Source organism: Rhincodon typus, chromosome 1 (genome assembly GCF_021869965.1).
Source record: "Rhincodon typus isolate 14 chromosome 1, sRhiTyp1.1, whole genome shotgun sequence".
Classification (NCBI taxonomy): domain Eukaryota; kingdom Metazoa; phylum Chordata; class Chondrichthyes; order Orectolobiformes; family Rhincodontidae; genus Rhincodon; species Rhincodon typus.
Window position 1 is genome coordinate 101504527 of NC_063332.1, and position 27248 is coordinate 101531774.

A 27248-nucleotide genomic window follows, 5' to 3' on the forward strand; every position below is an offset into this window, starting at 1 on the left:
TTAAAAGCAAATGGAAGTGATAGTGATATCCCAGATTATTCTGACGTAATTTGTTTGCTGTTTGTATCAGTGATTTGCATATATGCTTAAGGAAGTGGTGTCAAATTCTGCAGACCACGCCAATGGAGCCAATTATTCACTAAGTGGACATTGAGCAGCAATGTATTCACTGCAACTGATATCCTGATGTTCTTTGCAAGAAGCCAAAGCCATTCTAATTCCCAGATCTCGTTTGTGCTTCAAATACTGCTCACAAATAACTATCTGATTGTAGCATGAATTAAGGAATCTGCTGTTCTTTGGCAAACTAAAAACAGAGTACTTTGAGGAATATGTGGTTGGGGCATAGACAATTGCCACTGGGTGAGAAGGGTCTTCATAGATCATAGAATCCCTACAGTGTGGGAACAGGCCCTTTGGTCCAACAAGTCCACACTGACCTTCAGAGCATCCCACCCAGAGCCATCCCCCTATAACCCACCTAAATCTGAACACCCCTGAACACAACGGGCAATTTAGCATGGCCAATCCACCTAGCCTGCGCATCTTTGGATTGTGGGAGGAAACTGGAGCACCTGGCAGAAACCCATGCAGTCATGGGGAGAATGTGCAAACTCCACACAGACAGTCGGCCAAGGGTGGAATCGAACCCGGGTTCCTGGCGCTGTGAGGCAGCAGTGCTAACCACTGAGCCACTATGCCGGTTCTGGCTTTGGAATGGCCTGAGCAATCCGTTAGGCTTTGCAGTTTGAAGATGCTGTATGTATAGACCAAAGGGTGGAGTACGTTCAGTATGCATTTTGACCAATGTCCCTCAAAGTTTGGTCTGATGCACGTCATAAGATTCAAATTTTCATTTTACAAGTAGGCTCCTGATTGAGAAAAGCTGGCATGTTGGGAACAGGAATGGGGTGGTTAATTTCAATGCCAGGATGTTTGTAGCTCTGAATGCCTGTCGAGACTCTGGCCCCATATTTTGTAAGGCCATAGAGACTATTGATAAAATAGGGAATGGGCTAAAATATGGCAGAATTCGATGTTGTGCATCAGATTGATTGAATAAAATACCATCATTGATCGTGCTCTGAACGGAAGTGAGTTTACTGCGGTGGAAGAGCAGAAATAATTGTACAAACAAAATCACAGAAGGCAGCACTTTTAATTGTAGAGGATTGGGTTGTATACATTATTTAAGAAAGAGCTCTCAGAGTACCATATGAAGAATTGACTTCTGTGCTTACATACTGACTGTTTAAAATTATGAAATGATAGGAAAAGATAGAATAGAATATTTCTACTAGTTGAGTTGAAATGAGGGATCTTGAAGGTTATATACATTGCATTAGAGGAGAGAGCAATGTCTTCCATTGAAACTTCAATCACACAATTTAACTTCCAAAATTTCTGATTGAGGTAGAAACCACACCAGCATTCAAGGTTATGTTAGATTAAATGAAGGTAAAGGGTTTAAATAAACATGAGACGAGGGCAGATAACTTTGATCAAAACTACTTGTTCATGTGAAAGATAAACACCAAAAAGAGTTCATTGATTTGAATGGCCTGTAGGAATCTCCATGTATTTTTCTATGATGCTCCTGCACTTAATACACAAGGAAGTGTTTGTCCATAAAAATGTTGCATACAGCACATTGCAATCCAGGTGCCTTTTGAAGGTCTCCTGGCACCAATATTATGACATATATTCCTCTTCTGTTTTTGTAGGCCTGGAAGAACAGCCTGTTGCTCTGAACATGCCAATATTCTTGGCATACTGCGTCACTGTCACCAACTGTCAGTGCTACACAAAACCCAGAGGATTTGCATAGTGAGCTTGAGGAGATAGTACCAGTTGTATCTCAGTACAAAGGTGAAGAGAAGCAAAGGTAGTAGTTGAAAAGGAGCTGGAACATACTGCCCGAAGGAACAGCTCTGTTTCTTCCTCAGTTGCAGTTCTAAATTTTGGTTTCCAAATAAAACAGGTTGCAGTCATAACAGGTTTGTCTACAACAGTCAATTGAGCCTGTTCAAAATACTCTACAAGATCTGAAATTATGGATGTGTTCTCAGTGACATCTGCACCATCGTGGATGAAAGATTATATGCCAGCGCTGTGCTATGGAAAATGGATTAAATCTATTGGCCTCTTCACCAAAGCTTCTAGTGGCACAGGTGTGAAGTTGAAGTATGGTATTTCTCAAATTGTCTGATCTGTTTTTCATGACTCCCATCAAAAACCAGTGTGTGATATAGGAGTTAGCTTCAGGGACATTAGCACTATCCTGAACATAAAAAGTTTCAATAGTTCTTCCTTTGTTCAGAAATGACTGAGTAGACATCTTACCCGCTGTTGCTTTGTGTTAATTGGGTTGATTGGAATGTCTACACAAAGTAAGAATATGACAACCGAGGATGATGAGAGAGCTTTTAGAAACAGGAGATTTCTAGAAAGCACACTCTGTGGTTGATACCAGCCATCCTAAGTCCAGCAAGAGTCTCTTTTAAACTAAGAAAAATGGGTTTCGAAGAAGAGATTTAGGGTCTCATTATACTTTCTGGGTGTGACACAAGACTTAGATACTTTTCAAAAAAACGCTTCTTTAGTCAACTGTTGACAGAATTAAAACCAAAAGAACTGTGGATGCTGTAAATCAGAAACAAAAATAGATATTGCCTGAAAAGCTCAACAGGTCTGTTAACATCTGTAGAGAGAAATCAGAGTTAACACTTCAGATCAAGTGACCCTCCCTCAGAAATTTCATTTAACAAATCATTTCTCAAGCTGTTAAATAGAACACCCTATCGTTACACATTAAGCATTCCTATGCCTTTTCAGATAGAAGATTAATTTATACTGCTTTTTTCCTGCACTTGCCTGGAAGGAGCTTTTTGCATAAAAAAAAAACTGTGATCGGTTCGACTGCAAGTGGCATGACGGTTCTCGTGGAACTGGTTGACTGCAAATCACTTTGAAGCAGAATTTTTAAAATTCATCCATGGGATGTAACTAGGTCATTATTTATTGCCCATCCTTACTTGTCCTTGGGAAGGTGGTGGTGAACTGCCTTCTTGAACCACTACAGTCCTTTGGTGTCATGACAACTGTTAGCGAGGAAGTTCCAAGATTTTGACGCTGTGATAACGAAGGAATGGCAACCTAATTCCAGGTTAGAATGGTGCGTAGCTTGGAGACAAACTTTTAAATGGTGATATTCTCATGTGTCTGCTGCCCTATTCCTTCTGGGTGGTAGTATTCTTGGATTTGGAAGGTGTTGTCTAAGGTGCCTTAGTGAATTTCTACAGTGCATCATGCAGATAGCACAATCTTCTGCTATTGAGCAACTGTGGTGGAGAGGGTGAATGTTTGTGGATGTGGTACCAATCAAGCAGGCTGCTTTTTCCTGAATGGTGCCAAGTTTCTCGAGAGTTGTTGGAGCTGCACTCATCCGGCAAGTGGAGTATATTCTGTCACACACCTGACTTGTGTCTTCCAATGATGGACAAGCTTTGGCAAGTCAGGAGGTGAATTACTCACTGCAAAATTCCCTGTGATCTCCCACAGTAGGTGTAGCCATAATATTTATATGGCTAGTCCAGTTCACTTTCTGGTCAGTGGTAAACCCCAGAATGTTGATAATGGGGAATTCACTGATGGTAATGTCAAGGGGTGATGGTGGGATTCTGTCTTGTTAAACGTGGTTATTACCTGGTATGTGTGTGGTGTGAATATTATTTGCCATTTGTCAGCTCAAGCCTCAGTGTTCTCCAGGACCTGCTGCACTTCGACATGGACTACTTCAGCAAAAGGAGTAGTAGTGAATGGTGCTGAACATTGTGCAATCAGTGAACATCTTCTGACCTGAGGATCATTAATAAAGTTGGCCCTAAGGCCTGAGGAACTCTTGCAGTGATGTCTTGGAGCTGCAATGACTGACCTCCAAATGACAACCATCTTCCTGTGTGCAAGGTGTGAACCTACCCAGCAGAGAGATTTCCCCTGCTTGCTGCCACGCTCTGTCAAATGCTACCTTAGAGTGAAGGATGACCATTCTCATCTCACCCCAGGAGTAATGAGGCAGAGAGCTGAGTGGGCCTGCTGAAACCTAAACTGAGCATCGTTGAGCAGAGTATTGCTAAAAAAGTGCTGTATGAAAGTACTGTTGAAATCCCTTCCATCCATTCACTGATTTTGGTCAGTATACTGATCATGTGGGAATTGGTAAGTTTGGTTCGGCTTGCTTTTCATGTATAGGATATACTTGGGCAATTTTACACATTGCCAGGAGGATGCTAGTGTTCTAACTGTATGGAACAGCTTGGCTAGCGATACAGCTAGTTCTGTACTGTTGCCAGATGTTTTCAATGCCTTTGTGGTATTCAGTGGTTCAGCCATTTCCAGCTATCAAATTGGGTAAAGACTGGCTTTATGATGCAAGTTGAAATACTGAGTATTTCTGACTGAAAATTGTTGCGAGGGCTTCAGTCCCATCTATTGTACATCATTGAGTATGGGGATATTTTTATAGAGCCTCCTCCAGTGAGTTGTTTCATTGTCCACCATCATTCACAACTGGATGTGACAGTGCTGCAGAGCTTAGATCTGCTCTGTTGGTTGAGAAATCGCTAAGCTGTGCCTATCACTTGCACATTAGTAGTGCAATGTTGAAGCTTCAGAAAGTTGACAGATCATTTTTTGGTATGCCTCGTGCTGCATCTGGATACAAAGATAGGTGGAAGAGGGAGAAGGGTGCAAAAAGTCAGCAACTGGATATGGGTAGGCTAAGTGAGTGTGGAAGAAGATGGCAGATGGAGCACAATATGGTTTGTAACTCTGTAGTAAGAAAAAAACAAACAATATTCTTGAAGTTGATGAGAAACTATTAGATGTTGGTACTCAGAGGAATTTTGGTGTAGTTGTAAAAAGAAATACAAAGTAAACTTTTGAGTACCTGAAACAATTTGGAAGACAAATAGTGTGTTAACCTTAATAGAAGGAAGTTGGATTGCATACAGAAGAAAATCTTGCTGAGATTGTACAGAGCTTTAGTGAGACTTCTCCTTGAATTATGTGTATGGTTTTGGCCTTTGTTTCTAAGGAAGGAAATACTTGCTTTAAAGGGAGTCCAAAGTTTGTTGGATTTGTCCTGGGTTGAGATATTTGTCCTATGAGAAGAAATTGACTAGAATGGGTCTATAATACCTGGAATTTGGAAGACTGAGAAGTGAAATAATTGAAACAGTCTGAGAGGGCTTAATGGCATAGAATATTGAGAAATTATTTCCTCTGGCTGGAGTGTCTTGAACCAGAAGGCATTGTCTCCAGATAAATGTGCAGCCATTTTTAAATTGAGACAAGAAATTTCTTCACTCGGGCTTGTGAATCCTTGGAATTCTCTGTGTCATAACATTGTGGAAGCTAGCACATTGCATATATTCGAAGCTGAGGTTGTTGTATTTTGGCCTTTAAGGGAATCTTGGTTGGATAAACAAAGCTATGATTTTATTAAATAGGAACACAAGCTCAAGGCCTACTCCTATTTCATTTGCACCTACATTTAGCATGTATGAAAAAGAAGGATACTGACAAATATGGGTCAGCCGAGCCTTTTAGGGTTTCAAATACATGAATTCCTTGCAATTAAGCCTGAGAAATGCTTTTGGGAGTGACTAGGAAACATCTATTTGACTCATTTCTCTCGTTGGGAAGAAGGGGGCAGTAGCAATAAGGAGTCAATAGTATAAAAATGTCACAGATGGTTGGGGGAAAGTTTGGAGAAATAGAAATAGGTTCCTTGTGCATCGAATATTGCATGAAGCATTTAGGACCATTGCATCTTTTAGAGGAACATTGGATAATTATTTGAAATAGTGGAAAGTACAATGCTATGAGGAGAGAACAAGACTTTTCCTTTGTTATAAATTTCTCTTGTTCTCTTTTGTATTACAGTATCTAGTGGGCCAAAGATTTAGGTTTAAATTTTGTTTTCTTTTCAAATGGATTGGTGCACGTGTGCCCAACCAGAAAACCACGTATAAAAGAAAGCTTCAATGTTGCTAAAAATTGTATAAAGACTGGCCACTGAGATGGTTATATCTTCATAATTGCTGCTTCTACAAATGTGCTTTTTTCTTCAGATTTTTAAATTCATCTAATTCAGTCACTGAATAAAAAGGAATCACTTTTCAGAATGGAATATGTTGCATGTATGTGCTACAGACCTTTTCAGTATTTGCAGTGTTACAGTATCAGAACAGTTAAGTATGTGTTTCCAACAGTGTTATGTTTGTCCTTTCTAAAATTTATTTAGAAATGTATCTGAATCTAACATCTAATGTTCCACTCAAACAAATCAATTCACTGTACTGCCAGATTTGAAAGCAAGTAAAAAGTTTTCCTTGCAAATTTACAAACTGATTAACAAAGGCATTGATAATGATTTCAGTAGCAGATACCCAATTCACCTGTGCTTCAGGTTATGTTAGAGGTGGAAATAGCTGGTAATGATGACTTTGTTGAAGGAAGTGCAGTTTGAAATTTTAGATGTTCTTGACACAGTTTTCACAGTCTTACAGTTGCCTTTGGATATGGTGCCAGAGAACTGGAAAATTGGAAGTATTATATCTGTTTCAAATGTTTCAAAAAGTGATGGGGATAAATCTGACTTACAGCAGTGGCAGGGAAACTTTTGGAGACAATAATCCATAGCAATATTAATGACAATTTGAAAAGTATGTGTTTAGAAATGAAAGCTAATATGTTTCTTTTCAAAGCAAATCATTTTTGGCTGACTTGATGCAGTACAGAGGGTTGTTGAGGGCAGTTCAGTTAATGTGCATGTTGACTTTTAGAAGGCAGTTGGTAAATGGTTATAATAAACTTTTTTTAGCAAAATTGAAACCCGTTGAATTAAAGGGACATTGGCTTCATGGGTACATGATTCACAAAGGAATAGAAAACGAAAGCAATGGTGAAATATTGTTCAGTCATGTCCCATGAAGATTGGTATTGGGAGCATTTTTTTAAAGATATGTATTAATGACCTAAATTTCAGTATACCATACATAATTTCAAAATCTGCAGATTACAGAAAACTTGGAAATGTGAACCATGAGGAGGGAAGTGGCAGTTTATGAGAGGAAGTAGACAGATGAATTTAATGCAGGAACATGGCAAAAAAGAAAATCGGAGGTGACTAAAAGGAAAACAATTATGCTGTGAGTCATTATGATCTAGAATATGCTGACTGAAAAGCTGGTGGAAGCTGATTCAGTTACAGCTTTGAAAAGTGAATTGCAGTATAAAATTGGAGTACGCTTAAATTCTAAGAGAAAGTAGTAGTGCTATGGGGAAGAACAGAGGAGTGTGTCTAATTGAAGCACTTTGAAAAGGCAGTATAGGCAAGATTGGTTGAATAGCTGTGCTCTATTGTTCTTTGATCCTATGATGCAGGACAAATATGTTGAAATCTTCAAAATGATAATAATATGGTCAGGTTTTACAACCGTTGAGTGTATAAAATACATGAGAATTTTGTGACACAATGTGTTGTGCAACCTATTAATGTGCTGACCATGAATTCACATTTAGTCTGCTAATGATAATAAAGCTATCTGATGTGAACAAGCTTAAGGCTACTTTCCTCCAGTCGAACAATAATGTACCTATCTTTACCAACTGTATATTTTTCAAATTTATATGACTGGGTATTACTGTGCCTCCTGTTTCATTAGCTTGTACTATTTATTGTTAACGTTGCTATGCACTTCACAATATTGTACATAAAGGTACTTTAAGATAAACAAATACAGGGAATTAAATAAATGTATTTCATCTGTTAGTAACTAATAGCAGTCTGTCAGAAGCATCTGAGTAAAGGCATAAACAGTTTATTTTGTGTTTGGAATTACTTCCTGGGGGTAGTTAATGTGACACATAGTTTGTCAGAAATGAGCTAAACCAGATCAGTGAATCAGATTCTTGCCTGATGCAGCATAATTACAAAGGATAAAAAAACTATGCACAAACTAACTGTTTTCTTTTGCTTAAAAGGAACAAAACTCAACCACCTTGTGTAGGAAGATTCTTTGTTTATGCAATTCATTAAAAAATCATTGTAAAGAATTTACAGATCTTGAGTCTTTCTCTGGTGGCAGTGTTATGTGAACATTGTGGTTTAGTCAGCAACATACACAGCTGTAAACACTTTACAGGGAATGCCTTGTTTTTTGAAATGAATTGTAACCTCCACCCTGGTATGCCTTCCATCATATTAATATCCATTAGTCTTCACGAAATGTTGTTTGTAAGCAATGACAGAACTCCTAATAATTACCACTAAGTGTCTTCTGCACTAGATTATACTGACTCCCTCTTGCCCTCCTTTCTTCACTTTTGCGAAAATATGTTTACTTAGCCTAAGCAAATTTTGTTCTTCCTATTCTCTCTCACCCTTATTCAAATGAAAGGTCAGCTAATTGAAATGCAGTTGATTCATTCAACGCCTAGATTAAAAGCAAACTAAAATTATGTATGACGAAAAACTTTGTTTTCGAAACAGAACGTGAAAATAGTTATTGTGGTTGAAAAGTAAACAGCTAAATGCACAGCTTTCCTATTTGAGCTTGCCATGACTCTTTATTTTGCTTCCTTCTCCCTGTGAACCCAGGGAAAAGAACATTACTGAGCATCTAATGGAGAGTGGTTTCTCTGCTGTGATGAACAGAAAATCTCGATGTGCATGAGTTGTCAATTTCGGCTCAATTGGTAGCATTCTTTCCTTTGAGTCTGGGAGATTATGATTTCAGCTTGCACCTCAGACATCTCAGCACAGTTTAAGTTGAGATTTCAGTGTGGTATTGAGGAAATCCTTTATCATTCTTCAGATGAAATGTTAAATTGAGGCCCTTTCTGCATTCTTTGGAGAATGTAAAAGCCCAATGCATTATTTTGAAACAGCTTTTCTTAGTATCTGTCAGTCGACATTCCTGATTATTTGGTCATTATTAATTGGCCTGCATTGACTGTGGAGCCAGGAGCTGGGAGAATGAGAGGAGTTAGATGAGGAGGGATGCTATAAATGAATTGAAACAGATAAATCTAGTTAGCAGAAAAATTGCAGTACAAGTGTTATGTCACAGCTGTAGCATGTGGGAGCTCATGGATGCCAAGGGCAATCCACAGCACCCATATCTTCAGTAAATATCTGCAGATCTGCAGCATGAGGAGCTTTACTTCAAAATTTTGAGATAGAGTTTGGAGCTATAGTGTAACTCTTTAAAAATTTTACTTCATTTTTGATTGTGGACTTCAATGAAAAGAAAATGAACTATCTTAAAACAAAGGACTATAGAAAAAAATTGCTGCTCTTTCAAAACCAAGTTTCTGAGACCCATTGCATGTGGTGTTTACACTGCTGCTTTGTTCAAGCAGTGGGGGAAGCTGTTTGTAGACAGGCCAGCCTCTTGAGGTATGTGCAACGTGCAATTCAGTTGGCAACGGGTTAATGATTAGTTTGTGGAATTGAGAAAAGTTGTGATGCTAAACGTCATCGGTCTGATGACAGCTATCTGTTTGTCTCATAGCTAAACAGTATGTGGGTTTGAATGTGACAGAGAGAGGTCTTTTGATCTGCAGAAAGGAGAGCTGGTGACCCTCTCACTCTCTATTGTAAATGTACCTATTGATGAAAACCAGCTATTTTTCCCCACTAGTTGCTGTAAGAAATGTGGGGCAAGCTGGGAGTTGAGTTTTAACTAATAGAGTTATATGTCAACAATTCGTATTTGTTTACCTGTGGTTAGAATCTGTTTGTAATATGTAGTAGTGCCTGCTAAGTATTCAAACTTAATCCATGTTTTCTGTTATCCTGGATCAAGTAAATTGGAGACAATTTTTAATACAATTTTGGTACAATTATTAACTTTTGTAATGACTCCAGAATAGCAGAATTTTCAGCATGCTACCCAGTGAATTGTACGATCCATCAGGGAGGGGGAAGTTATCTAGGTGCTTTGTTCAAGAGGGCAATCACACTACTTAGATTAGCTCATCTAATTTGGTCAGTGGTCAGGGATAGAGGCAAGTGACTGAGTCAGACAGACGAGGAGATTGAGATGGTGGGAGTGGAGGAGCCTCAGCCGTTGCACTTGTCCAACACACTTGAGTTTTTTTCAGCTAGTATGAATGAGTGTGAAGGCGAGTGAGGGTGAGCAGACTAATAATGGTAATGTGGTGCAGGAAGCCATTCAAGTGGGGGGACTTAACAGAGTGTTTGGTTGTAGGGAACAGCATTTTCATGGTGATAGTCACAATTCTGTGTCACCAAGAGCAAATATCAAGCTGGCTTGTTGCTTGTCCGGTAACAGGGTTCGGAATATCTGCTCAGAGCTGTTGAGAACTTGCGGTAGAAAGGGGAAGATCCAATTGTCACGGTCCACGTAGGTACCAATGACATGGGTAGGACTATTCAGGACAGGCAGTTCTGCATAGGCATATGAGGAGGTAGGCACTAAATTAAAATGTAGAACATCAAAAGTAATAACAATCTGAACCACATGCATATTGGCATATTGCAAAAAAGATTAGCAAGATAAATCTGTGCCTCAAAGACCAGTGTGGGAGACATGTGTTTTGACTTGAGGGGCACTGGCATCAATAATGGGAAAGTTGGGGCTACACTGTTGAGACAGACTTCATGTGAATTGTTCTGTGGCCATTTTTCTAATGACTCATATCAGCGAGGAACTGGAATGGGATTTAACCCAAATTGAGGGGGTGAAAGGGATTGTGTTGAAGAACAATGAGTACATTAAATGGAAATAATAAGGCAATAGGCCAAGAAATTACAACCCCAAAATTTCAGCTCCTTGCTCTACTCTGGCTTCCAGTTAGGGAAGCCCTAATCTGATACCGTCTTCAGCCTATTTGTTAAGCCAATGATGGATCTCTTTTTCCTGTGAGATTTATTTCTAAATGGATGACAGATTTATTAAGATTAATACAGGGATTGATGAAGTAGATACAGGGATTGATGAAGTAGATACAGGAAGAACGTGTACGTTGCCTGGGTCGAGTAGGGTGGGTTTCATAACTGAGCGACACAGGCTGTGAGTAAGGGGAGGGACATTTATACCTGGGATGAATAGGAATTTCTTCATTCTGAGAATTGGGAGTCTTTGAAATTCTTTTGCCCTGTGGCTGTGGAGGTTCGGTTGTTGATTATGTTCAAGATTGTGATTGATACATTTCTATATATCAAAAGCATCAAAGGATAAGGGGATGGTGGAATAAAAGTAGATGTTAGAGAGAGCTTAAGTAGCTGAATGAAGCACTCCTGCTCTTACTCTTGCATTATTTGTGAGTCCTTGCTGTCAGAAAACTAGCTTCCACATTTTCTGCATTGCAACTGGCTACACTTAAAATGTACTTAATTTGCTGCAAACCTCCAGGCCATCAAGATGTCGAGATCAGAGGGATAGTTAGGCAAAAGTCATTGGAAACTTTCTTTCTTGGCTTTGAAGTTGATTTGGATCTCAAATTTATTTTGCTTTACAGTTAGAGTATTAATCTCCCATCTTTGTATTCATACCACCCTATTGTTCTACTATCATTAAAGGACGTGCTGTCATATTTATAGAAGATGTTGCATCGCATGTATCAAGGTCTCGTGTTATTTCTACGTCCTTGGGAGAAGACCATGTATCACTTGCTTCTCTTCATATGTATCTACTTAAGATGCACACTTGTGTATAAGGCATGGAATTTTACAAGCAGAGGGATTAATTTGCTTGTGATAAGTAGAAAAATGTGTACTAGCCTGCATATTATAAGGATCATTGATGCCTCTAAACTTTGATTTATTGGTGTGAGAGATCTATCATGTCATTTCCGAATTTCTGAACTACTCTCTAGAAAGTGCAGATTTTGAATCATAATTAATATGTATTTGGAAGTATTGAGCCTTAGCCAGATTTCATTTGTGAATTTATTGAATGCTGTGTGATAGTTAATAAAAAATCTAAAATGCCATTTGTCTCCATATTTCACTCTGTTTTCCTCCCTATTTTGAAAGTCTGGTTTTTGTTTCCAGGTTCCCTCAAGCTATCTGTAAATAGCAATAGATTGTTTCCATTGGTCAGAGAGATAGTAATTGGAACACAAAAATTTGAGATCACCAGAAAATAAAGGGGAACTTAAGAAAAATGTAAGAGATCGTTAGAATGTACAATTATTTACCTCTGGCTGTTTTTGAAACAGAGTGCATAAATTCTGTTAAAAGGTTAATTAGGCAGTTGTTTGCATAAAAAAGTGGGATATTACAGGATCGATGAGTACTGTGAAATATAAAATGTGAAGAGCATTGCATCTTAACAGAATTGAAGGTAATGTCAATGATTCAAGCAAAGCAAGCCATTACATCAGCTGTGATGAATTTGTTTTTAGGAAGTGTCATGGAGGTAGGGAGATTATAGCACTGATGAGTGTTTTCAGTGACAGAAGCAGAGAATACCAGCAAAAAAGATACATACACTGGATTATGCAAAAGCTATCGACCAGGTAAATTGGAAGAAGCTGTTGAAGATGATGACAGTTTATTAGAGAGAAAGAATGGTTGTAGCTATGTAACATGGTGAAGGCTGCTACAATCAGGACAATATTCGGTGCACTGAACCCCGTGTGATTGGGCGTGTTGTGAGACCAAACTGTCAACAAAAATTGGTCTTTAGCATCTAATCTATGATTAAAACATCAGACAAAATATAGAAAGGCTTGTAAAAAGGTCAATTGTGAAGGCTGTAAGATCATGTCCTTATGGCTTGCAGAACTAAAGATTGACAGATACTAATGGGTAGAATGAATGCTGTGGTAAAAATATATGGAATAAAAATTAATGTAAAAATGCTGAAAGTGATGCAAATTGTCATGATACTAAGGTCAATAACAATAACAGGTATTACAGTTCAGATACTCAGGAAATGTTGGGAGTGGAATAGCAATGGCAAAGAATGCCATGATGTCTTATTATGAAGAATTGTTGAGCATAAGAATGAGTAAAGATCTCAAAATAGTTATCAAAATTGAAGTGTCTTGTTGCACAGGTTTTGAAAAGTAAAGACTCTGGCATTTTGAAGTGGGAGTCTGGAACAGGATAGAACGGGTCAGCTGGAGAAAACACAAATAACACTGAAACTCAGGGTAGTGAAAGGGAGAAAAACATTAGTAATTGTGATCAACTGAAGGTAACATGGTTGAATTGGCCTTATAGTATGCCATGTGAACTTACTGAAGGAGGTGACTCAATTACAGGTACAGGAATGTCTTGCTGCAATCATACAGAGGGTTGGTGAGACCACACCTGAAGTATTGTATGCAATTTTTGTCACCTTATCTGAAGAAGGAAGTTCTGGCTATGGATGAAGTGCAGCAAAGGTTTACCAGAGTGATCCCCTGGGATGGCAGGGCTGAGGTATGCAGCAGGGATTGGTTAGGATTACATTCATTGCAGTTTAGAAGAATGAGGAGCGATCTTATAAAATAAAATTCTGACAGGACAAGAAAAGATAAATGCAGCGGCTGAGGCCAAAATATTGAATGTTTCCAAGGAGTTAGATATAGTTCTTGGGGCTAAAGGGATCAAACGGTATGGGAGGAAAGGAAGAACAGTATACTGAGTTGGATGATTAACTATGATCAGAATGAAAGGCAGAGGAGGCTCAAGGTCAAATGGCCAATTGCTTTTATTTTCTATTTCTATGTTTCTATCATTGAAGATTAGAGGAATGTAGATCAAGAGGAAGAAATAGAATTATGCTACACAACTTGAAACTGAAAATAAAAGACTTCTATAGTCAAACAAAGAAGTATGTCCATCTGTGAAGAAATGAAGAGAGGACTTACCCTAATGTTGATCTCTACCTTTCAGAAGTAAGCAGAAGGGTATAATTAGGGTCTGTGAAATTCCGGAAATACTCAGAGGGTCAGACTACACCTGTGGGTAGCAAAACAACTTGATGTTTCAGGTCAATGACCTTTCGTCAGCACTGTTACAATGACTCTGATGCCTGACTTGCATTTTCTGTTATTCGTTCACATTCCCAGCATCTGCAGTGTGAATTTAACTAGGGTGATTGTGGAGTAAAATAACAACAAATTTAATGGCTGGAAAGCCTATTTAATTGCTGTAACATTCTATGATTCTGTAAGGAGTTTAGAGGTAATGGATGAAGATTGAAATGATTAAATATTCTGAGGTATGATGCCTTCTATGCCACTGAGGCCAAGGAGGTTATTCATTGTGGGGCGTGGTTTTTGCCTGTTTATAGATGGTCTGCTCATGTTTAATAGTAGATACATTTTGAGGTTGGGCACTTAGACATTGTCTGAGTAGTGCAGTGTTTATTATGCATAGATGTTTTATCCTCCTACAGAAGATTACTAACAAGGATCAATTCTCAATGTGGCCTGACTAAGAGCAATCCATTTGTCATACAACGAAGCAGGCTCCATAAACAAACTGCTAATGAATCTGAGACCATTTTGACTTTTCTGTAAACATGAAAGTTCTAACACTCACAGCATCTGTCTCTGGCCAGCTTCAAAATGAACCAATACTGAAAGCAGTGATTGAGCAAAATATATTATTAAATAAATTTATTGCTTGTAGACCTGCAAGTATACAGATTCATGCAGCACATAATCTGCTTTCGTCTGGCACGATTCTCTGGGGAATAAAATGTTGCTGAGAAAAATGTACATTTCGTGTAATTGAATCCAATTCTAAAAGTTACGCCAGTCATTTAACGTACATTTAAAATGAAATAAGCAACCCTTTTCACTACTGTTGCATTACAAAGCTGTGAATTATGTGTATGTATTGCTTAAGCAGTAGCAATTTTGAAATGTCTGTCAGAACAGTACTCCCATCTAGTGAAAGCTACTGTATTTGCATCCATGACATTGATCCTGACCTGCAATGAACTTAATAGTGCTGTGTAATGGATTTTGTCTATTTCACTTTTGCTTAGCATATTAATATTCAATATTTGGACTGTCTTTCAACTTTGTTGTGACATGGAGATGAACAGTCAAGTCAAGTCAGCCTCCCTATCTGTGCATCTGCAACAAGATAAAATTGAAACACTCAATGACCTGTAAAATTGCCACAATTGTTTCTAACCAGATTTTTAAAATAACCAAGAGCAGACTAACTGATACCAGACATTAAGTTTGTAGCATAAACAAAAGATTAACAATTTATTAATAATACTGAAGTTTCAGCCGAGTAAAGTTAAACAACAAGGTAATCTAATTAATGTCCATGATGAGGTGCATGGAGACTGGAGGTTGACTAACATGGTGCCACTACTTAAGAAAGTAAAAACCAAGGAACTAGAAACCAGTGAGGCTGACATTGGTGGTGTATAGGTTGTTGGAAGGAATCCTGAGGCACAAGATTTACATACATTTGGAAAGGCAAGCACTGATTAGGGATGGTCAACATGGCTTTGTGCATGGGAAATCATGTTCTACTAACTTGATAGAGTTTTTTGAAGAAGAAACAAAAAGGATTGGATGAGGGCAGAGTGGTGGTTGTGACCCATATGGACTTCAGTAATGTGTTAGAAAAAGTTTCTCATGGTAGACTGGTTAGCGAGGTTAGATCACATAGAAGACAGGAAGAACTAGCCACTTGGATACAGAACTGTCTGGAAGGTAGAAACAGAGGGTGATAGTGGAAGGTTGCTTTTCAGACTGGAAGTCTGTGACCAGCGGTGTGCCACGAGGATTGGTTCTGGGTCCACTGCTTTTCATTGTTTATAGAAATGATTTGGATGTGGACATATGGGGTATGATTTGTAAATTTGCAGACGACACCAAAATTGGAGGTGTATTCGACAGTGAAGAAGTTTACCTTAGAATACAATGGGATCTTGATCAGATGAGCTGAAGAGTGGCAGATGGAGTTTAACTTAGATAAATGTGAGGTGCTGCATTTTGGACAGGCAGATCAGGGCAGGACTTATACACTTAATGGTAAGGTCCTGGGAAGAGACCTTGGAGTGCAGGCTCATAGTTCCTTGAAAGTGGAGTCGCAGGTAGATAGGATAGTGAAGTTGATATGCTTGCCTTTATTGGCCAGTGCATTGAGTATAGGAGTTGGAGGTCATGTTGCAGATTTACAGAACATTGGTTAGGCCACTTTTGGAATGCTGTGTGCAGTTCTGGTCTCGCTGCTGTAGAAACGATGTTGTGAAACTTGAAAGGGTTCAGAAAAGAATTACAATGATATTGCCAGGGTTGGAGGATTTGAGCTACATGGGAGAGGCTGAATAGGTTGGGGCTATTTTCTCTGCTGAGGGGTGACCTTGTAGAGGTTTATAAAATCATGAGGGGCATGGATAGGGTAAATAGACAGGGTCTTTTCCCTGGGGTGGGCAACTCCAAAACTAGAGGGCATAGTTTTTAAGGTGAGGGAGGAAATATATAAAAGAAACCTAAGGGACAACATTTTCACACAGAGGGTGGTGCATGTACGAATGAGCTGCCAGAGGAAGTGGTGGAAGCTGGTACAATTATAACATTTAAAAGGCGTCTGGATGGGTATATGAATAGGAAGGGTTTAGAGGGATGTGGGCCAAATGCTGGGAAATGGGACTAGATTTATTTAGGATGTCTGGTTGGCTTGGATGTGTTGTGACTATCGATGATACAAATATCTCAGCAAGGGGCCTAGCCATCACTCCCATAGCTTCCCTCAGAGTTCTAGGGCACACCTGATCAGGTCCTGGGGATTTATGTACCTTTATGCATTTTAAGCCATCCAGCTGCTTCCCCTTTTGCAGGCTAGGTTTTCTGCTGTCCAGGCCCCACATGAGCCATAGTCACCATCCAAGAGCCAATCAAAATGTTGCCAAGTAACCATCACTTCACACAATCACCTTGGTTGAAAACAGTATTTTCCTTTTATTTAGTCCACAGTCCAAAAACAAAGGAAATAAAAATATGTAGATTTTATATACTACATCTTAAAATGCAAAACGCACAACAGTGACAACTGCACAGTCCTTGGGTAGACAATGTCTCACCTTTGCATTGAGGATGCCTTCCATTGTGTTGTGTGGTACTGCCACTTGCTGAATGCGATTTATTTTGAACAGATATGACAACTCAGCTGGGTTTCCAAAAACGATCAGCAGGAGCAGATTTGAAACGTTATGTTCTGACATATTCGCCAATCTACTATTGCTATCAAGCCAAGAGATCAACCCTGCTTTCAGTTTCTTTTTGATTCTTTGCTATTGACGCAAGGTTGTTTGTACACCATACAGATGTATGGGAACACCACTGCCTGCAAGTTCTCATCCCAATTCAGAATGATTTGGGAGCGCTTTAAAAATGGCACACACAATTTAATTTTGACTTTGATGAATAGTTTTGCTATTTTCAGGAGCTCCTTAATTGGGTGTCAGCTAGCATGGGATGTGAGATAGAAATTTCGTAGTCCTGTGCTATTTAATTGAGTCATTCAAAGTTTTCAGAGAGTTATGGTTAACTGAACCTCAGGAGTTATAAGCCATGGTCTGCATGAGAGAATCTTTTGAAAGGTAAGTTCAAAACATTTTTCCCATGCCAGCTACGTCACTTCCATGGCCATTCACCCATCATATGCTGCATAGAAGCAATGAATCCAAGTGTGGCAATAAGACATTTTTAAAAGAAAGCTTTTATAATTGCATTAGTGTTTTACCTTGCCAATTGCTTTCAAGTATCAATAGCTGTAACTGCAAGCAGTTGAAACGTCTTAATCTTTTATCAATGTTTATTTACAAAGACAGCCAGAATTGTCAATCAAGTAGTATTTTCCCTGGGACTCAGCTGTTTCAATGGTTTAGTGGATTTTTGGGCTGTCAGCCAGGCCTTGTTATGAATTCTTAGCTGAGAGCCATGTTATTGATGAGACTAGAGAAACGGGAGGCTGGAAAAGCACAGCAAGCCAGGTTGCATCTGGAGGAAAGGAGCAGTCAATGTTTTGGTATTACCCGTCTTCAGGACTAGAGAAGGGTAATACCCGAAATGTTAATAAGGTTTGTCTACCTTATTAACTAGATTGTGGAACAGCTGCAAAATACTACAGAATGGTAAGGAAAACAAAAATACAATTTTATTTTTAGTTTTGTTTGGTTTTACAATCAATTTAATTTCTCATACGAAACATTATATATGGTTAAATGTTAAAATACATTAATTGAATACAGAACAGTATTGTATCTCTTTTTCCCCCCAGTCGACTTGGAGCACATGCGAACTGTGAAGACAGACAAGCATCAACGATTTTGCCAGGAAAACAACATCAGTGGTCATTTTGTGTCTGCCAAAACTGGAGATTCTGTGAGTTTGAACATTTAAAGCAGTTTGGAACAGTGTGGTTATATTAGAATAATAGAAGTGGAAAAATGGTAAAAAGATACCAATGATATTGAAGCCAGATATGCACAGAATCAGTAACATAGAAGACATTTCCACCTAATTAATTTAAGGGTTGTTTTACTTGGCTACAGTGCTTAAAATGCTATATTTTTCTTGGTCAGGAGTATTAGGTTTGCATAAGTAAAACGAAAGTACAAGGATGACCTGGATTGATGGCAAAATGCATATAACCCATGACAAATGAAGAGGGAAGGATATTTCTGATAAATTGTTGATTAATATTTGCGGCAGTTGAAGAATTTATATTTCTATTTTAACCGTTATCATATTATACAGTAACTTTCAAAAACACATGGGCCCAGACTTTCTGTTGGCCAGCCAGCCATCACTCATGTGTGGATGGGAGTTGAAAGTAGACTCCTGCGGAATCTCCATTGGAGTAGACTCTGAAGGAATTGCCTGGGAGTTTAAAGGTTCTACTGGGCTGGTCCTCTACATCTGGAACCCTCTTAAAGTCTCAATTTAAATCGAGAATTCAAAATGTTCCAATTACATTCAGTAGGAGTTAGAGTATTAAATACATAGGCTAACAGTTACATAGAGTAACTGTTCAAATGACCCCATACCTCAGTCACGTAGACCCTCATCTACATCTTCCCCAGACCATTTACGCTGTCAAGACACTGACCTGACAGCCCTTATCTCCTGCCCCATCATTTTCCGACTCCATACCCTTGCCCCTTCTTCACCCCCTCTGGACATAATCACACTTATCCTGCTCTGAATCTGACCCTGCTTCAACCCCAGGACACAGCCCACCTGCTTCCTGCTGCCAGACCGAACCTATCCTCCTCCAGCTATGCACCTGACCCAATTTTCCTGCCAGTCGACGCACTCCCCTTTTCTCCTGCTTCACAAATAGCCTCTCTTGTGCCACCAGACTCAACATCCACCCTTTCTACTTCTGTTGGACCTGATTTCTCTTACCCACCTCAAACCCACTAAACACTACATCATTTACGTGTTTCAGAGATAGTAGGAACTGCAGATGCTGGAGAATCTGAGATAACAAGCTGTAGAGCTGGATGAACACAGCAGGCCAAGCAGCATCAGAGGAGCAGGAAATTTTTCTGAAGAAGGGTCCAGGCCTGAAACGTCAGCCTTCCTGCTCCTCTGATGCTGCTTGGCCTGCTGTGTTCACCCAGCTCTACACCTTGTTGTTATCATTTACGTGTTGTCAGTTGGCACCCTACTTCCTTTCTTCTTTGTGTCTAACCCCTATTTACCTGGCACCCTACCCTTAACATTACATTTTTCTTATGTACTTGCCATTTGATAGCAGTTGCCAATGTGGCTGACTGGATCTTTAATTGTCAGAATGTGGACAACGACTGCTGTGAAAAGAGGAGTGGTCTGCCTTTCTCCAACAATTCTGTATTTCAAAACACCTGTCAGAATGGAAGTACGGCGCTGCATTTCTGAAGGAGCCCTGATCAAAATCTCCTCTCAGAAATGCAGAGGTCCCTCCTTTTATGAAAAGGAGCTGAATGGCAATTTGCTTAAAATTGCCACTCCTCAGAAATTGCATCCCATATTCTAACAAGCCAAATGCTAAATGGCTATTTGTCCTTTGTAAATTACAGGTGGCCTTAATTTTATGTCACCTTGTTAAATGCCATTTCATTTGAACATTGTTTTATTTCATGAACGAGCAATCGGATCATCCATAACCTGATAAAGATGGGGCCAAATGAGTAAAATGGTTGATATTACATTCTATATTCTGAAAATATTTTATCTCACCATTTATAAAACTGATAATTTTCAAGCTGGCGAAATAAATTCTCCAAATGATTTTAGAAATTTCATCGCATCAATTAATACAAGTTGTCTTTTATTAACCTGTACTGAATTCCTGAACTATAACTACAGCAGTTTATTTCTTAAATAACTTTTGTGAAATCCTATAGTTAAACAAAATTATCTTTATTGTGCTAGAATTAGCTGTAGCAATGAATGATTTATGGTTTCTTGGAGTCCCAGTTTTTTTTTATAAGCAGGTACCTTAGTTAAAATTGCATTTGCATAAAAAAATGTTGCATGTTCTAGTCACAATGCTGATTTAATTATTCTTCATAGTGTAAGATTGAGCAAAAATCCCAATCATTTAAAATACTGGACCAAAACCTTGGACTTTTCAAAACCTTTTAGAAGTGACAAAAAGGTAGCTGGGCTGAGGGCTCTGGGAAAAATTCACAGACACAGAGATGGCTGCTTGGAATCATTGTTCACCCGAAAATCCAATTCATACCTCGACTCTAAAAGAACAATTAACCAGACCTAACACTCTAGACTGAAACTAACTTTTACCCTTTGAGCTACCCCAACCCAGACATTGTAGAGCCTGTACAGATAACAACACATTCAACTTCAATCAATATTTATGCACAGAGATACTGGATATTCCATTTAATCAAAATACATTCACACCTACTCTCAACTATCAGGAAGCCAACTGCCTCAAAGGGAACACCATTAACACAATGGCAAGTGCAGATTTGGCGTGAAGAGGTCTGCAATTAGTATAATTGCAGATCCCGACCTCACCTTAGAGAGCGACTTGCCCCAGGAGCTATCCCCACAGTTACTTTCAGGAGAGGAATCCCAACATGTGTGATTTTCCCCGAGAACTATCTGCACAGCTATCTCCAGAAGAGGGATCCCGATGGCAATCCTGAAACCTACCGACGCAGGCCTGTTCCGTACCAGGATAACCAACAGCGACCGATCCCGACTATCAGATCTGACAACTGACGACCACCGAAATCACTGACCTGACCAACTCCACAAGACCTCAGACACATCCTGAGGTGAAAACCAGCTCGCAAAAACCACCACAAAGTAAGGAAAACCAAGTACTCACCCAATAAATCCACTATGCATCCTACCGCATCAGCAGACTTAACCCAAACTGTCAAATGTCTTTATCGAAGCACCGGCCATAGCAAGTGGCAACCGCCAGCTTTACTTCCAAATCACGTTTATACCCAGTGGTGAGCTTATAGTCTCAAGATCCCAAAGTATCCAACATAGATAGCAGGGAGGAGAAGGTGGGTGGTTACACTGCAGGGAACCCAAAGGTACGAAGCCAGACAAAAGTTTCTGTGATTAAAACCCTGTTGTTTAGTTCTAATAGTGTTTAACCTGTATTTGATTTAATAGTGTTTAGTTACTGTCATCTGTATAATTGATAGTGTCAATTTTACTGTTTGTTGTATTTGCCTTTATTTCTTGTAATATACATACCTTTTGTACTTAATAAACACAGAGATTCTTTTGCCCCCGAAACACCTGTCTACTGCCTTATTCATTTCACATTCCTAAATAAGGTCAGTGTCAGAACCAGGGATCTGGGGGTGATTCGAACACCTAAAAATCAGCAGATTGCTGATCGCAAACCAGAACCCCTTAATAATAGTGATGATGAGTTTTACGATTTGGTATATAGTTTTACAACTGGGTACCATTTTGTGTACAATGCCAATTGATAAAGTTAGAGCTTTATTTTTCCCAACCCACTCCAGAAAAATATATGTCAGTTTTTTAATTCAAGTTTTGTTGTCATATTTATTCTGTTTTGATTTTCATCAGTTTAGTTAGGACCTGGATAAAATACTTTATATAAAATACACCTTATGACAAACTCCAAGATGTGGGTAGATCTAGTTTAAATGTCCAATGATGGGATGAAAAAAGGATTAATCTAGTTAGTTTAGCAGCTGTGTATATTTGCTTATTTCTTATCTTTTAATGTGTTCTCTTTGGTAGGTATTCCTCTGTTTTCAAAGGTTTGCAGCTGATATAATTGGTATCAAGCTAAATAAAGCAGAGATTGAGCAATCACAGGTATTGTAAAATCACTGAATTTGATTAGTTTATATTAATTTATTAAGATGTTTTACTTTAATCAACATATTGCTGTCTCTAAGGGTTTTATAGATCAATTAATGATTTAATGAAGAAATAAATCAGTATGTAAATTATGGTGAAATGCTATTCCAAAATTTATTCAAGTCAAGAGTACATTTATGAAAAAAGAATTTCAGGCACCAGTGAATTACTTATAAAACAGTTAATATCCATTTATACAGGTATTATTATAAACAAAGATATTTTTCTTCTTTTATATCCATGAAATAAATGGTGATATCACTTCTGTTTTAAATAAACAATGCATAACTTGGAGCTAAACATTCTCATTGCCACCCAAAAGCAACAAAAGATTAAGGAATATATGAGTAAGAAGCATAAGTAGACCATTTGACCCATTGAGCCTGCTCAGCCATTTAATAAGATTGTGACTGATTTGATTGTAACCATTTATCCACATTCCTACACATCCTAATAACCTTTTATTCCCTTGCTTACCAAGACTCAATTCACCTCTTCTGTAAAAGTATTCAAAGACTCTGCTTCCACGAGCTTTTCAGGAAGAGAGTTCCAAAAATGTATGATCCTCTTTGAAAAGAAGGCCTCACTTCTGTTTTAAATGGGTCTTTAATGCATTTTTAAACAGTAACCCCGAGTTACTGATTTCCAAGAACAGGAAATGTCCTGTTCACATCTAGCCATCATATACTTGCATGTTCAATCTTATATATTTCAATTGAGATAAAGTAGTAAATTGAATATAGAATCATAAAAATCCCTTTACTTCCATACGTTTATTCTCAGATTGTAAGCACATTGCACTCATTACCTATTGTAACATGCACATTTCAATGTATTAAGTTGCTTCAGGGTGAAGCAAGGTTCCTGAAGTCTTCAATCTTACTCCAGCAGTTCATTGTTATCTTTTATATTGTGCATTACTGCCTTTTAATAAGAACATAAGAAATAGGAACTGAAGTAGACCGTATATCCTCTTGAGCATGTTCATGACTGATCTGACTCAACTTCACATTCCTGTCTGATCCTGATGTCCCAATTAAGAACCTTTCCAAATCTCGAATATAATTGTGAGATAGAACGTTCACAATTCTGGGGTAGAGAATTCCAAAGGTTTACAGCCCTCTGAAGAAATTTCTCCTTATCTCAGTCCAAAATAATCAATCCTTTACTATATGGCTATGCTCCCATGTTCTACATATTTCAACTAGGGGGAACAACCTTTCTGTGACTACCCTGTCAAGCCCCTACGGAATCTGTTTCAGTAGGTCACCTCTCATCTGAAAACCAGAAAATACTCAATTTATTCAGCATCTCATCATAGGAAAACCCTTCCATTCTAGGAGCCAATGTAATAAACCTTTGCTGAAGCAGATGCAAAGTAAGTATATCTTTCATTTGATATAGAGAGAAAACTGTGCACAATGTTTCAATGTGGCCTCACCAAAGCACTATAAATTGTAGCAAGGCATCCTTATGAATTACACAATATGTCAAGGCTTGTAACATGCAACAATGATAGCAACTTACATTTACGTAGTGTCTTAATATATAAAAATGCACCAAGATAGGAGTGCTGCCAAAAAAACTTTGACATCAAACCACAAACCGATATATTATGACAGATGACTAAAAGCTTGCTCAAAGGCAGGTTTTAAGGAGTGTCGAAAACAAGGAGAGGAAAAGTGGTGGAGAGATTAGGGAAGGAATTTCTGGTGTATAGATTAGGCAGCTGAAGTTACAGCCATCAGTGGTGGGTGATTAAAATCAGAGGTGAATGAAAAGCTAAAATCGATGGAGTACAGAAGACTGTAGAGCTAGAGGAAATCCTAGAGATGAGTTGGGCAAGCTCATGAACACATTGAATTTGAGGATGGAAATTATAAATAAAAGTATTGCCATTATTGCTGGAACAGAAACCAATGCCAATCAGCAAGGACTAGTGAATTTGGCATGCAAGTTATATTTAAATTCTAATAGTTTGATATTTAAGCACAGACTGCATTATTACTTTGAAATCTTCTGTATCAATCATAAGAATTATCTCACAAACAGTAAAAGTAGAAAATAAGAAAGTAACGTTAATGTTACATACAATAATGATTAGCACAGATTGTATTTCAGGATGATCACATATTTTTGCCAATGCAAGGCATGTTTTAAATAATATAGATGTGGAAGTCTTCATGAAACTGAGAGGGATATGATGTGATAGCAGTCATGGAGACTCGTCTGCAACGTAGACAAAGCTGAGAGCTAAATATAATAGAATTGTCCTGCTGATTTCTCCAACTTACAATTCACATTGTTTGTTAATTCTAAAAAGTGTATTAAACCCTTTAAAAATCAGACTTCAAGCATGTATGAAATAAACTTATTTTGATTGAGTCAGTAGTGTTTGGGAGATTTATACCACTGGGAAATGTTTAAGCTCCGGCTACGACCAGATGCTAGTTCTGTTGGCAAATTGAGTTGCCAGACTCTAGGCATGAAACTCTAGGTCAAATCAGAGGTCATTTTTTGACTAGCAGTTCAGTTAACAAAGAATAAATGGGAAAATGTCACTGTCTGATGGTCCAACAACTGATAATGAAACTTGAAGTTTTAAGTCAGGCAGTTTCCTGAAACTTAAGTTTCAGGAAAATTAATGATCAAGAAATGGATTTAGCCTGATAAAAGGGTTCATGTGCTTTGTTTTGTTTTATGTTGTGAAATAGATTAAAGATCACAACAAATAGTTTGTTTATTCATGAATTATTTGTAAAGTAAATTGGATTACAAACTTGTATAATAAATATCACAAGGATGGTTCAGAAATCCTGCTGGTCCTCCAATTCAAGCTAATTAAAATAGTTAGAAAAGCTCAGTAAGAGCTTTTCATGAGTTGCAGTTCTGATTTGAAGGGGTGGCCATGTTACTCACACCTTCAGAAACTGACCAACTGAAAACAGGCTGGTATATGCTGGTGAACTGCCCAAGGGTGTCACCCTGACTCTGTAATACTTTCAGTGGTACAGAAGGAGACTGGATAAGAGAATACCTTGGCACTGCACATGTGCAGGGGAAAATGGGTACTAATACCAAGGCTTGAATGTGATCTGTATTAACGTGGCATTAGGGGTGGGGGCCAAAACTGCCAAGGAAAATTGCGTGGCTTTTTTCAACTTAGAAACGTTCCAGCTGGCCACAGAGGCAAAAGTGTCAGATTTTGGGCCTAGTGGTGTTAAGCAAGAACATCTTTCCTGGGAAAAACTGAACTCTGGGCATTGAGAGGGCACAGACAGAAAATGGGCAGAAAGGCGACAGAGTTGAATTTCCTGTACTGATTTACTGCTGAACTATTTGGAGATGACTGAGAAATCGTGCTGCAGGTGGATATAACTTTCTAAGCAAATCATCTAAGATATCTGTGCTCCTCGTGTAGAAGACCTTGCATCTTGTGATGCTGGTCACCATGACCTGCTAGCGACCATCAAAATCAGCGTGATCTTGAATGTATTCACTTTTGGCTCCTCCTAGTAGTCAGCTCAAGAGCTTTGGCCTCCTTCACTAGATTCTCCCAAATGCAGGATATAATCAGTTGCACCTTCTGGCAATCAAGGCACCGAGTGACTAGACAGTGATATCCATTAGCAGGAAAGATGCATTCGGTCAACATCCAACAGGTCTCCAATCAAAATAAAAGTTCTCCATTTGTCAGCAAGTTTTCCTGCTAGATGCCACAACTGCTTTATCTTCTGTTGTTTCATGCTGCCTCAATCTTCACTTCCATCTCCTCAATGTGTGGATAGATCCTAAGGGATGAGAAATTCCATGAAGAGGTGGCTACTTACTCACCCTTCCACAGGAGCACCAGATATATGCACAAAAAATGATAAAACCAATGTCACCTGTTTACCTCTAAAATCACACTTCTCTCTGCTGAAATAAGGAGCTTTGGTAAAAACTATAAATCTGCCCCTTAGGATAACAAGCAGTGATAGCTTCCATGGGATGTTAATGTGAGTGCCACACTTCTTCAGACCTAATATCTACCCCACTGACTGTAAATAGATGGAAAAATACGATGAAGGATTTCCTCAGGCAAAGATACGAATTATAGTCAGTTTCCTGCCAGTTTCTGTTCCCAGAACAAACCTGACTTCAGTTTCCTGCCTTCATGTGGAAAATTCAGTTCTAGAAGTTTTAAATACAGAATAGTTACTAATCAGTCCAATAACAAAATAAGAACAATTTCTTTACACAAGACAATGATTAGAATTTGAACCTGTTACTACTAGAACTGATTAATGTAAGACGTTTAGTTGCTTCCAAAAGGAAGCTAGACAAATGTGTGGAAGAAATTGAGAAAATCTGAAATGAGGAAGACAGAACAGGAAGAGTTTCATGTAGGGTAAACACCAGTACAGGCCCAGTGAGCCAGGTGGCCTGACTCTGTGATGTATATTCTTTGAAATTTTTTAATATGACCCCTTGGACAGGCTGTAAAGTGCCTAAATAGAAAATGAGGTGGTATTCATTGAGCTCGTGTTGTGCTTCATTGGAACACTGCAGCCGGCTCAGGTTAACATGAGAGCGATGGGCGGTTTATTGAAATGGCAAGCAACTGGAAGATGGGAGTCATTCCTAGGAACAGATCAAGGGTGTTCAGCAAAGCAGTCACCCAGTCTTGCCATTGTAAAGGAGACAATATTGTGAATAGCATTTCTAATAGACTAGACTGAGGAAAAAGTCCAAGTGAAAGGCTGTTTCAGAGATAGTAGGAACTGCAGATGCTGGAGAATCTGAGATAACAAGGTTTGGGCTGGATGAACACAGCAGGCCGAGCAGCATCAGAGGAGCAGGAAAGCTGACGTTTCGGGCCTCGACCCTCA

The 27248-nt window shown here is 38.7% G+C and overlaps 1 protein-coding gene across 3 annotated transcripts in view; it reads left to right on the forward strand.

Moving 5' to 3' along the window:
- rab28 (RAB28, member RAS oncogene family) overlaps positions 1-27248 on the forward strand; it is a 191232-nt gene that overhangs the window by 58315 nt on the left and 105669 nt on the right. For all 3 annotated transcript variants that reach the window (XM_048604540.1, XM_048604533.1, XM_048604528.1), the window contains exons 5-6: positions 18284-18387; positions 22255-22332. In XM_048604540.1, coding sequence (XP_048460497.1) covers positions 18284-18387; positions 22255-22332 — 182 coding nt within the window. The remainder of the gene's footprint in view (positions 1-18283; positions 18388-22254; positions 22333-27248) is intronic.